This window comes from Poecilia reticulata, chromosome 5 (genome assembly GCF_904066995.2).
Source record: "Poecilia reticulata chromosome 5, P_reticulata-male-v2, whole genome shotgun sequence".
NCBI lineage: Eukaryota > Metazoa > Chordata > Actinopteri > Cyprinodontiformes > Poeciliidae > Poecilia > Poecilia reticulata.
Window position 1 is genome coordinate 26518704 of NC_088834.1, and position 14921 is coordinate 26533624.

The 14921-nt window shown below is 41.6% G+C and overlaps 1 protein-coding gene across 1 annotated transcript; it reads left to right on the forward strand.

The window, feature by feature from the left end:
• Nucleotides 1-79: 79 nt before the first annotated feature.
• LOC103465082 (bone morphogenetic protein 7-like) lies at nt 80-14905 on the forward strand. Its single transcript, XM_008409634.3, has 7 exons — nt 80-853; nt 6970-7159; nt 10348-10496; nt 11460-11666; nt 11740-11813; nt 11898-12008; nt 12097-14905. Exons 1-7 carry the CDS (start codon nt 466-468, stop codon nt 12244-12246), a joined length of 1269 nt encoding a protein of 422 aa, XP_008407856.1. The 5' UTR covers nt 80-465; the 3' UTR covers nt 12247-14905.
• Nucleotides 14906-14921: the final 16 nt, after the last annotated feature.

The following is a 14921-nucleotide window of genomic DNA, read 5'->3' on the forward strand; positions in this document are numbered from 1 at the left end:
ACTTTAGAATAAAGAAAATTTAGTTCAATAAGTACATTTGTAAACAAAAATTGGTTGAAATTTAACCCATTTATTTAGGTGTCTTTCGTCTGTTAAACGTGTATCTTTTTAGTGGATTCAATTTTAGAAAACTTTATGGAGAATTTGTTGTTTAGATGTCGCGTGCTGGTCCTTCTCTGAACCGCTCGCGCCCCTCCTCTGACGCAGCGCCGCAATAAAAGTCCTTTCCCAGAGGAGCCGTCAGAGAAGCGCGCGTGGCTGAATCACGGCTGCACGGCGCGCAAATGGGGAATTATGAATGAATGAACGACACACGGCGTTGATAGCAGGAGGCGTGTTTCTAACTCTCTGCACATGTCCGAGGACCGCCTGAGGAACAGATCGCATCTCCGGCGTCTCCTTTTGGATTAGAGCCGCGCGTAAAAGTTGGGGGCGGAGGGGACTTTAAAAGAAATATAAAATAAAATGCTGGCGACCGCTCTGTTCCTGCTGTCGTGCTGGGGAACCTGCGCGTCGGCCACGCGCGTCTCCTTCTCCAACTTCTCCGTGGACAACGAGGTGGGCTCCAGCTTCATCCACCGGAGACTGCGGAGCCAGGAGCGCAGGGAGATCCAGCGGGAGATCCTCTCCATCCTGGGCCTGCCGCACCGCCCGCGGCCGCACGCTCACGCCAAGCACAACGCCGCTCCGACGTTCATGCTGGATCTGTACAACACCGTGTCCACGGCGGCAGAGCCGCGCGCTTACTCGCGGTACAGGGCGGTTTTGGAGGGGCAGGCGTCGGCGGTGGTGAGCCCGCAGGACAGCCGCTTCCTGGACGACGCGGACACGGTGATGAGCTTCGTCAACCTCGGTGAGTTTTACCACTGATTATTATTATCGTAACAATTAATCTGCTGTGTGTGTGTGAGACATGGAAATGTTTAATATGGAAGACATTACAGCAGGTTAATATTTAATACCACCACCTTCCTGATGGGCTAAGTAATTTCTTTTTCCCCGAAAGTGATTTTGAAAAAACAAACACATTTTTTTTTCCCCAAAAAAATCCAGTCCTGGAGGGCCACTGTCCTGCAACTTTTAGATGTGCCTTTGCTGCACCACACCTGAATACAATAATTAGGTCATTAGCAAGGCCTCTACACAAGAAGGAGGTAATTAAGTTATTTCATTCCAGTGTTTTGTACCTGTGGCACATCTAAAAATTGCAGAATAGTGGCCCCTGAAGGCTGGAGTTTGATAGGCAAAAAACAAACATAAAAAAAAAAATCACTTCTTAGGCCATTATTTTAGGACGTGACGCTTTCTAACGTCATCCATAAAGAACAACATTTGTCAGTGTTTACGTGTAAGGTCACAATAAAACATTAAAAAAAAGCAGAACAAAATAATTTAGAAAAATAACCTTCGATGAAGCCAAATTAATGCCGTAATGTGTGGGGGAAAACAAAGCAAATCCACATTTCAGTAGCTTTTTGAGCCTCCTTTAACACGTAGTTTCACTTTCATACCATCTCTCGCTTTATTAGATGAACTCTTTTTGGATTTTTTAAATATGTTTTGAATTTGTAATCAATGGCTTTTCTTTTTTTACTTTAAAAATTCACTGGTGTACAGATTAGGTCATTTCCCAGTGGGTTTCAGAGCCCAGGTACTGTGCCTTTAAAACAAATCCAAATCATCAGCACTCCACCACCGTGCTTGACATTTGTGTTCAGGCTGTCTGCTCTGAGCAGCCAGGCTTCTCGTTCTTTGGGGTCTCAGCAGTTCAAAGAACATTGTTCCAGAGGTTTTGTGGTTCATTACGACGCAGCTGTGCAAACCCACAATGTTCGGCCCTTAAGTCGTTTTGGAAAGAAGACTCTTTTATTGTGGCATTCCTGCTGAAATAGCCATTCGTCTTTCATGACTTTCTTTCTTTTTTTTTCTTTTGGAGTTCTTTGTAATTGTACTGTCATTAAATCAAAGTTTTTTAACATGCTAAGTGATGTATGAAGAAAGTTGGACATTCTGGCGATGGCCTTTCCATGCCTGGGACGATTGTTTCAAATGTCTTCTGCTCGTAAATCATCTTTCTGCGTGAAGAATAATTGTGATCATAAAACTCGTTCCATATTGAATTTCTCCTCCAAGACCGCTCACGCTGTTGTCGTTTCTTCTTGGTGTTGTGTTAATTCACAAGACGATCAAAAGGAGAAAAATTGCACTTTTGTTGAGGTGATGACAATTGCTGATTTTCACTTGGCAGCACCCAATTCCCTTGTTCTTAAAGGGGCAGCATCGTGAATTTTCTAGGCACATTGAGCCATTTTATAGCGTTTTATAGTTTATAGCCTCTGTCGCTTTAAAAACTCCTGCCCTTTCTGAAACTCCGCCTTCAGGAAGTCAACACAACATGGCTCCTCTATTAACCCTTAAACAGTGTTTTCACCAACGCTTCACTGAGAAGTAGCTTGTATAAAGTGCTGATCATATGCACAGCTCCTGCTAATTGATGCTGGCTAGTCTGCAGGAGCTGAGTGGGGGACATACGAGAGATTGCTGCTCTGAAGCTTGGAAACTGCAGCTCAGAGGAGGAGCTTCATCCTCGAAGGCGGTGCTGCGTCAACCCAGGCATTTGGTACATCTGAATGGTTGCCATGGGAGATTAAAGGATTTCTTAAACATACATGAAAGAATGAAGGCAACACCGCATGTGATTTTGATAAGGGAATAATCTAACATGTTGTAAAGTTCGAAATAATAAATTTTACTTAATACTGCCCCTTTAAGGGATTATCAGATATTGAGGGTGTGGAGTCTGTCACGCCAAAACACAATTTTTGCATAATTGAGGCTAGATTCAAATGAATTTGGAACATGGTAGAAACCAGTTCTTATTGATTCCTGACGCTTCAAACTGTATAATTACAGGACAGTGCACTTCCTTTCAAAACATGTACCTGTAAATTGTTAGCTGTGTGTCAGTAGGAACCCGTGGGTCACTTTCGTTGTGATAAATCGTCGCCATGCTGTACACGTCAACATGCATACGTCTGATTTCTCTGCTCAACCTTACAACTTAACGGGTAACTGTGGGTTTCCTGCAGTTATCAGAGCCGCCGCAGTGCATTGTGCCTCGGCGGTTTGTGATCAGTCGGTGACAGATGAAAAGTCGGGGAAACCGAAGCGGCATTGTGTTAATAAAGGGAGGAATCCAAGTTGTTTGCCTTAGAGGAGAAAAGCTCTGAAGTGTGTGTGTGCGCGTTTGTTTGTAATACCTTGTGGGGATCATTTTCCTGACACATACTACATTGTGCGGACCCACCGCTACTTGTGGGGACCGAAGCCTGGTCCCCAAGCGGAAACACTGCTTTTGGGTCAGGGGTCAGATTTAGGACTAAGGTGTGAATTGAGTTTTGGTTAGGGTTAGGATAAGGGTAAGGATAAAGTTTAGGCTGTAGAAATGAATGGAAGTCAGTGGAAAGTCCCCACAAAGATAGCCATGCAAACGTGTGTGTGTGTGTGGTGGGGGAAGCAGCAGGCGGTATGGTGTTTGTGCTTGTTTTGTTACACCAGCAAACCTGCCTCGGGGCGTGGACCGGGTGGAGAGAATGAAACTAGTCTTTGCCACCTCTCCTATCAGCAGCGGGATTCAAAATGTAAAGTCGACAGTAAAACAATCGGACGTCGTGACATCGTCCCATTCTACGCAGCTACAGCGGTGAACTTTTCACTTCAGCTAACGAGATGTGGAAATATGTTTCCAAACACCAAAGGCACATTCATGCGGTTTCACATTTGGGGAGTTCTGAGGCAGGAGAGGGAGGAAAAAGACAAAATACAGACAACTGGTGGGTGGCATTTCTCCTTTTGAGCTCACTTCGCCCAGCTGTTTTTCTCCACCACATTTGACTGAAGGCATTGTTTCCTGGTGGCTTCACAATCGTTTCAAGACGTCCTTCCAAATGTGACACGCCGATACCGCCGATGATTTGAGATGGGACATAAATGGCAAACAGACATGCTGTAAATAAACACTTTAGTGCATGGTCGCGCTGTTATGCGGTGCCAGCAAAAGCAGCAAGTCAGGAAAGTGGTAAGCAGTAGGTGGGAGATCTAACAAACCAGTACACTCCGGTTGGATTTTATAAGCGCTCTGATGATTAAAGGCTGGTTATGACAATTTATTTTGTCTACTTTTCTAAAAAAAAAACAACAACAAATATTTCCATAATATGAGATCTCTCATATTAGGTTATTCGATTAATTGTCCGCCTTTCAGAATCACTCCTTTAAAACCCTAACAATTGAAGGACTGTTTAGTAATTTTAACCTATTATTTTTGGTTGAAAACGTCACAAAGTGTTCTCCATATGAAAAATAAGAATTTATGATTTCTGGTGATGATGCAGCTGACGAGTTGCAGAAGAATCGAGAAATACCTTTTGAACCAAAGCAGGAAAAAACAAGCTTAGACGACAGCAAAATGGGCCATTTTGATATTTACTTTAATTGTGCTATAAACCTCCATGCGCCTACTTATTTATTACTCGATTTATGTGTGGTTTATTTTATGGTTGCCGTCGTTTTTTGTATGAATATCAATATCATCGTCAAAGTTTCCAGAAGGAGACCGGCGACGCCGCTTTCACAGGGACAGAGTTCGACATCGATAAGAAATTTCACAATTCGCTTCACTTATCAAATAATAACGTTTCATAACGCGTAATTACGACCTCCGACTTTGCGACGAAATTGATTTACTGGTAAAAAAAAAAAAAAAAAGTCCATATAGGTTCATTATAGCCGTGTTGCTGTGTGGCCCCGCAGCGTCGGGAGCAATCTGTAGTGTCGAAATGTCTCCCAGAGGGAAGTTTGCATATCTGAGGTCTGATCTGTGCAGCTAATGGGCCCAAACGTAAACACACCAAGTCCTTACAAGCAATTATTGCTTTCATAAAATCACCCCTCGTTCCCCCTGCAGCATTTAATTGCGGTCAAACAAATGACTAGCAGGGTTCAGAATGCGGCACTCTCAGGGCTCCTGGCATGTGTGTGTTTTTATGTTGAGAGGGGTTTTTAGAGAACTGTGAGTCATTGTGCGATGCCGTAAAAAAAAACGTTCCGGATTTGTTTATTTTTATTTATTTATTCATTTATTTTTTTACTTTTTTTTTTTTAGCATCAGAGGCGTCAGGAGAAGATGTAAGGATGATCCTCTCAGATATCTGAGATATAACGTGAATATAAATCCGAATGACGTCATGGGTATGGATGGATGGCTGGTGCTTCAAACTAAAGGGGCGAGAGAGAGATCCCTTCTCAAGGGCACACCTGGTTGCTAAAGAAACATTTCACAGCCTTTTCTGTTTTTTATTTATTTCCTTTTTAACTATTGGGGGGGAACCTTAAGGATGGGTGGAAACCTTTGTGGTGCCACCGGTTACCGCTGTTCCGCTTTCCTCTCTCCAATCAAAAGGAAATCACGGCGTGGCGACGCATTGCGAGATGATTACGGAGGTGTGGTGGGAGCCGACCCAGGCGCTGAGGGCGCACATGAAATTGGCGTGTGGCTTTCCGTACTTTTGTGTTGCGCGTTCGAGGAAGTGCACTTGCTGCTGCGGTTTTCCGGGCAGAGCCCGAACCGGGCCTTTTCTTGTGGTCAGCACATATGTGCGATTTTACACGGAGAGCCAAAGCGAGCCACGAATGTGTTTTTATCTTCCTTCCACCCCCAATAGTGGCATTTAAGGAGGGGGAGTTGAGTTAAATAATGTTTACATTAGTCATTCCACTCATGGAAGTAGGATTTATTTTTTATTTTTGTGACGGAGCGCTTCCAAGCTTGCGGGAAGCGGAACACCCAGCAGAGGGACGTTTAAATAAACAACAGTTTACCACCGACTGGTTTACCATAATAAACTGCTTTTTATTATGCCTTTTATTGCCATATGCCCCCCCACAATTGAATGCATCTCATTTGGGATTTTATGGGACAGACCTGGGGTCACCACTTTTCACAATCCAAAGCGCTTTATTTGCCTCTCGGTCTGGCGATATACAGTTGGGTCAGAGCTGCAAAAATCTGCAACTCTTCTAAAAAAAAAAAAATCTTTAAAAAAGGGTAACAAACTTTTATAAATGTGTGCTTTTTAAAATAATAATAATAAAAAGAGTACGATTACATTTTTGTTTGGTTGATTTTAGAAAAAAAAATTAACTTGCACAAAAAGTTAATAATAAAAATGATATCGCACTTATGTATTATTGTTTTATTTTGTCACTTGTATATGGAAATTACTATTGTATTTACTAAAATTTAACACATTGGATGAAGTAATTCGTCAATATTTCCCCTTGGGAAACGATGGTCTGTTCCATTTTTTTTTTCATGAAAAAGTCAATCTTTGTGAACAAAATTGCAAAAAAAGTACAGTTTGCAATTTAATGGAACATTTTATTTAAGTTTTTTTTAAAACTAAAAATTCATGCAATTAAGACATCTTATTAGCAGATCTGTGAAGGCTGGGGGGCTTTATTAGAGAATACGGATGAAACGACAGCATCATGTAGAGCGCGTAACACAGACGGGTAAGAGTTAAAGTTGTGGAGATTATTTGTTCAGAACCAAATTTTGCCTTAAAGGGGGGGGAAAAAAAGGAGAAAAAAATCCAAGAACTTCCAGTGGCAGTTTGCAGAGAAACGGCAAATGTGGAGAGCGAGGCTCTCTGAACAGACGAGGGTTGGTGGTGGATCATCCTGAACACACCATTCAGAAGGTAAAGCATGGTGGTGGTACCATCATGCTGTGGGGAAGCTTCTGTTTGACAGGAAATCTGGTCAAACTTGATGGGAAGACGGATGAATTTTAGGCTAATTCTTTGAAGAGAACCTGCATGTATTAGTGGTGTGGCATCGTCATTTGGACGAAGTTTTAATCAGAAGTTTTCTATCACAACTGTCTCTCTCTCTCTCTTCATCTGCCAGTCGACGGGGACCGTGACCTCCTGGTCCGGCCGCACACGCAGGCGTTTCGTTTCGACGTGTCCCGTATCCCAGAGGGCGAGGCCATCACTGCCGCGGAGTTCAGGATCTACAAAGACTTCATCCGGGAGCGTGACGGGAATGAAACCTTCCGAGTCAGTGTCTACCAAGTCCTTCAGGAGCCTCCAGACAGGTGAACATGTCCTGGTGTCACACTCTTCATTCATCTTGTTTTCCACCACTCCTTCATTAATGATGGTGTCAAAACTTTCTGCAGTTTTGGAGTCAAACAGACTAGATTTTAATCGGTTGGGTCTGACTTAAATGAGCTCCAGACTTGTTTATCGCAATTTAAGAAAAAAAAGAAGGATGCTAACACGAGGATATGTTTAATTTCTCCCAGACTGGATGGACTCCAGGGTGGAACAGTAAAGGGGATTTTTTTGTTTTTTCCGGTGCTTCCATCGTGACGAGGTAGAAGTTCCTTAACTCGCTCACGCTTGGCAAAACGATCGGAAAACATTCTCCAGGTGACCTTTAAAGTGCTATAAACGTCGGATCGGTTTGTCCGATTATCCTCATGTGGTCTAGATAAGCACCCGGGCCCCACACACGCCGCTTCAGCTCGCGTGAATGTCAGAGCCCAAATGTTTCTGCAGAGAGACGTTAGTGTTAATTGCAGAAAACACAGAGACTTTCACAGAATCCAAACAGGACTGTTCTCAGGAGACCTGCAATTTCGCCGCACTCCTCGCACCACAAGTGATACCAAATATCCCTTGGACGTCACATGTAGTTACTCCGTTTTGCCCATCTCGCTCGCTGTGTTTCATTTGCCAGCTTCTGTTTTGCTTCTTCTTCACCACTTTTGGTACTCAAAATACCGTCTTTAATTACAGCTCGACGGGCAAACTCCTAAAATTACACCTTTTCAGACTAATCAAAACCTCAGGCGCTTAAAACACAACTGTCGCTGTAACGTTTGGTTGGAAGAGGTCTTGAGCTTTTTGTTTTGCTTCCCCCCCGAATCCAAGTAAATCTGCTGTTCTGTGGAACAAGTCTTGTAAAAAATTGTAATTTGAGCCATCATTTCTTTCATGCTGAAACAAAAACAATCAGCAATTGTCTTGTGGAATAGACAACATATTTTTATTCTTTTTGGTTCTTTTGCATTGACTTGGTTTTTTTTGTTTCAAAAGGGGGTGATTCAGTAATGACCTTAATTTTTTGAAATCTATATTTTCTTTCAGTCTTTAAACGAAAACGGATACAAAAGGCTAGTTAGACAATGGAACGACTGAAACGTTATCCACACAGGCAAAGGGTAAAAAATGATTGAAGAAAATGTTCAAACATGTAACTAATTCTGTGTAAAATGTTTTCGTAGTCATTCTCACACTATATTTATCTATGCCAGCGTATCAACACAAAGTAGTGCCTAATGGTAAAACAGAAGAGGAAGTAAACCTGATTTTCACTTGTAAACATCTTAAAAGGATTCTTTTCCCTGAACTTTAAAAAATAATAAAAATCCAATGCTACCAACTGTGTTCAAAAACCACTTCAATGGGAAACAGAATTCACAAATCCAGCTGTTTTGCGGAGGCGTCAGAGGTTTATTAGAGAACATTAATGACCACATGCCAACGTCCAGCTTAAGCAACACAGCAGACAAGTCAGGGATTAAGTTGTGGATTAGTTTTAGTCAGGGTTGGGTTGTAAAATAGAATCCCAAACTCTGAACATTTAACGTAGCACCGTTTTGACGACTCACCTGAAAATGGAAAGACTTTGGCACAACCACAAACATACCAAGTCATGACCCTCTACCTAAGCTGACAGTGGGAGCATTAATAGCCAAGAGGCCCATGGTGACGGTGGAGGAGCTGCAGAGATCTGAGAATGGGTTAAAGTGACAACTTGTGCTTGAGAAAACCGACTTTTACTGAAGAGTTGGGAAAAGTTGAAAGAAAGCCATGAAAAGTCTCATCTAACATTTCTACCAAGTCATACAACAACAACGGGAGTCGCATGGGTAAATTTGGATTGATTGAGACCGAAGTCCAATTGAGCATTTCCTTTAAAACCTCGTAGATGCTTTATTTCCTGACTTTAACCATTTCTGCAACAAGGAATGGACAACAGCTTGATTGGCAACGTTTGTAGAGACATGGCTCCAGAGACATGTAGCTGCAATTGTTGCAAAATGAACTATAGTTGATACGACTACAGTATCAATGTTAAAGAAAAACATCACCTGCGTACAAAATGCACAATTTGAAGCAATTCTAAATTGTTCTAAAGTGACATTCAGCCTTTCTGTCTAGACCGAACCTGTAGCATGAATAAGAGTAAAAACCTTCATTTCCATAAAAAAAAAAAAGGGTGATAATTGTGGTGCTAGAAGCTCGGTACTTGGGTGTCTGATTTGGGTCAGTAAGTCTGACGATGGTGGTAAAATAACACCATTGTCATTCACAGACAACCCCAAACAGACCCGAAGGCAGCAGGACAAGTCACCTTGATGTCTGCGAGCAGATCAATTGTCTTTGAAATTCGCTACAGAGACGAGAGGTCTGAGAGCTGAACCCGTTTATGCAAAAACTGGTTTTGGAGAGTGAGCTAGCTATTAAAAAATAAAATCATACATACATGTCCTTACAGGTTTATGTTTGAGTAAAATGAACATTGTTTTATTCTATGAACATGTCTCTGAAATTCCAAGCAAAAATGTAATATTAGCAGAAAATGAGAAATGGTGAAAATAACAAAAAAGATGCAGTGCTTTCAGACCTCAAATAATGCAAAGAAAACAAGTCAATATTCATTTAGAAACAACAAAACTAATGTTTTAACACAGTTCAGAAATCAATATTTGGTGAAATAACCATGATGTTTTCAATGGGGCCAGTGTAGTGGGCTCTTCATTTTTTCCAGAGCTGTATATCATTATCTAAACACCAAATATTTTTTTATACATTTTCATGGACAAGCTTGCTTTTGTTAAATAAAGGAGGTATCTAAAAATTACTGTCTTGCATGTCTTCTCAACCCAAGAAAGGTTTAAATCTTCAATTATCTTGGTGTATAAAATAAAAATAATTTTCTCTATTCTCAGCAATAAAAGCTGGATGTGTCATCGTTTACTTGGAACATTTTTATTTTAGAGTAAAAACCCTTGGGTTTCTAATATGACATTATGTTTAGATTATTCATCTGTAACCTTTTTGTTGAGTGGAGTCGACCTGCTTTAAAGCAAGAACGCTGCAAACCATCTTAGTTGACGTTTCCCCCAAATGTTTCCAATAGGTGAAAACGCTTCAGCGTGCAGAAACATTAATGTTACTAACTGAACATCGCATCACATGTTTGCTCTTCCAGCGAAGCGGCACTCTTGCTGCTGGATCAGCGAGACGTTTGGGCTTCAGATGACGGATGGCTTGTGTTTGATCTGACCGCTACCAGCACCCTGTGGCAGCTCAGCCCTCAGCAGAACCTGGGACTGCACCTGGTTCTCGAGGACAACAACGGTCGGTACCAACTGTTATCCTGCACTGGCATTGCAAAGTTTGTATTTATAGAAGATACCTGGAACCAGAAATAAAGGATTAAAAAGAATCTGGATAAAAGATACTTTGTTCATTTTTACACATTTTATTGCTTTGGTAACTACAAGAACTGGAACATTATTAGTAGCAGAACCATAGCTGCCAGTTCTATGTGTAGATGCCAATAAACTTTGGGCGATATCACCATTAAAGCCAGTTATAGCAGTTCAAGGGTTTATAAAATGGTGTTCATATGATCTGAGATGATCCATGCATTTTTCACATTTACTGTAGAAGAATAATTCCCAGTTTTGTTGGTACTTAGATATGTATTTTTGCCACATTTAGCCAGCTCTTTATACTTTAAATTAAGATTAGGTACCATTACTATGCAGATGACACACAGCTCTACATTACGTCATCAGGTGACTTTGAACCCATCCATGCACTGAAGAGATGCTTAGAACAAGTCAGTGTGTGGATGTGCCATACCGTTCTGATGCGGAACAAAAACAAAACTGGACTTATCATCTTTGGACTGGAAGAGGAAAGATCAAGAGTCGGCATGCAGCTTCTGTTATTACAGCTGGAAACTAGCGATCAGCCCTGAAATCTGGGTGTAGTGATGGACTCTGACCTGAACCTTCATCAACACATAAGGACAGTTACAAAGTCAGCCTTCTATCATCTGAAGAACATTTATAGAATCAAAGGTCTAATATCCTATCTAGTGGCACTGATTATTGTAGCAGGTCTGCCTAAAAACAATCAGACAGCTGTTGTTGATCAACATATTTGGTGCGTATTTGCTTGATGATTTTGATGATGGCTTTTGACAAATTGGCCTAAATGTTTTTTATGATGTGAAGAACTTTGAACTGCCTTGTTGCTGACACGATACAAATACAACTAAACTGGACTTGACTTAAATTTTGCCCTCCAAAGGCCAGAAGAGGAATCCCCGAAGAGCTGGGCTGCTGACTGGGAGTGGGCCTAAAGATAAGCAGCCTTTCCTCGTTGTCTTTTTTAAAGTCAACGAGGTGCGGTTCCGCGGCGCTCGCTCGGCTCCCGGCCAAAAAGGACGGCAGTCAAACCGCTCCAAACAACAGAAGGCGGTCCAAGAAGCACTGAAGGCAGCAGAGGCCGGGACTGGTACTTATCAGGGAGACTTTCGTAATATTTAACCTGTTGCTTTGTGCTAAAACTTTGGTTTTTCATGTTTCAGATACCCTCGGATTGTCAAAAGAGGGCTGTAAGAAACACGAGCTGTATGTCAGTTTCAGAGATTTAGGATGGCAGGTACAAAGCAAAGGATATCATTTTACACACAGTTTTTTTTGTATGCAGCATCAGTTACTATGGTTGTGGTTTTCCTCTGATCAGGACTGGATAATAGCGCCGGAGGGCTACGCTGCGTATTACTGTGAGGGCGAGTGTGCTTTCCCTCTCAACTCCGACATGAATGCCACCAATCACGCCATCGTGCAAACTCTGGTAAGTCCCAAACAGTCCCTGATCGCTGGCACTTTCACAACGGCCTCTACATGCTCTGCAGATTAACTTGTGCTTCCTCTGACCGCAGGTGCACTTCATCAACCCGGAGACGGTGCCACAGCCCTGCTGCGCCCCAACGCAGCTCAACGGCATCTCAGTGCTGTACTTTGACGACAGCTCCAACGTCATCCTCAAGAAATACCGTAACATGGTGGTCAGAGCCTGCGGCTGTCATTAACGGGTTTTTTTTTTTTAACGCCTTTTGCCCGACTTCTGCAAGTGTAAAAGAATGTCATGAGGCAGAAAGAGGAGTGGCTGGACACAAGAGAAGATGGAGTCTCTGGTCTGCAAACGCTTGTGCCAAAGTGGTAAATCGCTATGACAGGGAGCAGCTACGGCAGACTATGTCTAAAAGGAGAAAACTTCAGACTTTCGTAGACTTTTCAAGCACAAACCAAACTTAGAGGAAGTTAACAGTTTGCAGAGATTGGATCTTAAGCATCACATACTGTATTTGCAGTTGAGGGTCCAGTCTTCTGAATGAATCTGGGTTTCCTGGGTCAGGTGTGCGACGTTTGACAGCTGCCTACGCTGCCCAGCCAAAAAATTAGTCACACCGGATCACCTTTAGCTTTACGGCTCTTGTTCCCTGCGTCATCTGAAAGCTTCCGCAGTTTGTCCAGATTTGCGTAACTTTTTCACCTCCATCTTTTAGAGATGATGGGAGAGTCACACTGCTCTGCGCGTCCCAACCTTGACTCTGTCGAGCCAAAGTTTGACTGCATGCAACTACTCTCAAACAATTTGAACCCAATGAATCCTTGGATTTTTTTTATTTTATTTGTTTTTTGTGGGGTTTTTTATATTTGATTTTTTTTAAGGGGACGCGGCTGTTTAATTCTAATCCCTTGAGTTTCCTTCGCGTTGTGCATGTGGAAATGTTTTTACTTTTACAACTGAACGTAGCCTTGAGTTGTTTTACTTTTTAACAATTTAATTTCATGAAGAGCTTAAAGCCACAGGATGTAACTTTTACAAAAATAAGTTTTTTCCATATTTGTTATGATCAACCTCCTCACAGTGCTGCTGTTGCTGTGATAATTTAAACAAATATATAAAAACATCTTTATATATATATATAAGCTACATACTTTAGCTTCAAGTAATCTTTTTTTTAATGAAAGAAAACGATCGTGATGATTTTTTACATAAAAATGATGGTTCTTCTTAATATCGATCCCAATTTTAAAAACGCAGTGGACAGTTGTCAACTCCATTTCAGTAGTTTCTGCGGTCATTTGCCTTTGCTTGATACAGGCCAATAATTTGAGCTTCCTGAAGCCGATTGCCATATTTTCCATGATGCGTCGTCTTACATGGTGGTTCAGAAAATGAGATGCTACTCATCGCACTACTGAAGGTAAATAACTTGTCACCTGCTGAAACTTGCGATCCACGCTGTAATTATCCGGTGGGAGACTCTTACCTATTCTCTTTGTCGAGTCCAGTTGATGACATGTTTTCCACCTGGCAGTATAGATGGACAAGGTTGCAGTGATTCATCTTTATAGAGAGTCCATTACCTGTAAACAACAGTTGCCCTGAAGTGTCAAACCAAAGTTGCAGAAGTTTTACTTTGCCTGATTAAAAAGGTCAAATGGGAACAGCGGATGCAGGAAGTGTTTTTATCTACAAGAACATTCACACGTGGTCCTTTTGGGTTAGAAAAACAAAGTACACAAAGCTAAGTTTAGACAGATTTAATTATGTAACTGGAACCAGCTAAATACCCCATTGGCTCAGAGAGTCGGTGTCATTTCATGTGTGTGTGTTTGCAGAATATGGAAAATCTACTGTTGTGCCTGGGTTCTGTGAAGTATTTGTTGAACAAAAAGCTGCAGGTGGTGCCATTTCCTCAGTCAAGAACTCTGTAAGTTAACTTTGCACAGACGTTCACCAAATGGAAATCATTGCACATCTTTACAAAAGGTCAAATATAAAAGATTTGTGAAATTGGAGTCCAGTCCATCTAGCTGGATGGATGGATTGGTTTGAATTGTTCTTTTTACATTTCAGCAAATGGAGTTGAGGTTTCAAAAGAGAACATATTATTAGTGTTGAATCATTCTGTCCATGGTTTGAGCTATACAAACCTGGACTGATCTCAATCTTAGGCAAAAAAATAAAAAATTAAATGTTGTGAAAATACTCTTGAGTGTAAAAGCATGGAATAGTTCAATGAATAGAAACTCTTATTTGAATTGGAGATCTGATGCCGACCTGGTGATTTAAAAAAACAAAAACAAAAAAAACCCCAATGTAAAATTCCTTTAGAGGTCTTGAATTAGGCCTCAATTTCAACGCTATTGTATAGCCTCGTGCACAGCCATATTTTCTGATAGCTCTTACACTTTGCATAGTAGCGCGCAACAAAAAATTTATTGGTCGCAGCTGAAAACGTGATTTAATATTTATATTCTTCTGCTGCGTTCACACCAAACGCGACTGGCTTACATTTAAAGTCTATGTGGAGGTGCATTGAGGGCCCATCATGGCGCGTTTTAGGCATCTAGCACGGTCAGGAGAGTCCAACGTGTCCAACAAATAGGCCGGCAACGGAGAACAACGCCTTGAATGATTTTGACACGTCTGACAAGGCCAACACTAGGCGTAGAGCAAAATGTCAGCATTCAAAGTGCACAGGCGTCAAACTTGAAGTGTCGGACGTGTTTTTGACACACGTAACGTGTTTGGTGTGAAGTTGTGGTTTTGGTGAACAGTTGTAGATTTTGTCCATATCAAAAACTTCAACTGCTCGTCAGTATTTATATTTTCAAAGTGAATCCAGCCCTTTTTATTGCATGTGAATAAAAATTATCACTTGATATTTCAGCCTACTCCTGACTCCAATGG

Bases quoted from the DNA above. Each gene is read 5' to 3' on its own strand.
- LOC103465082 (XM_008409634.3), top strand. From the start codon at position 466: ATGCTGGCGACCGCTCTGTTCCTGCTGTCGTGCTGGGGAACCTGCGCG. The intron at 11,814-11,897 runs GTACAAAGCAAA...TCCTCTGATCAG, and splicing joins TCAGAGATTTAGGATGGCAG to GACTGGATAATAGCGCCGGA. The intron at 12,009-12,096 runs GTAAGTCCCAAA...CTCTGACCGCAG, and splicing joins ACGCCATCGTGCAAACTCTG to GTGCACTTCATCAACCCGGA.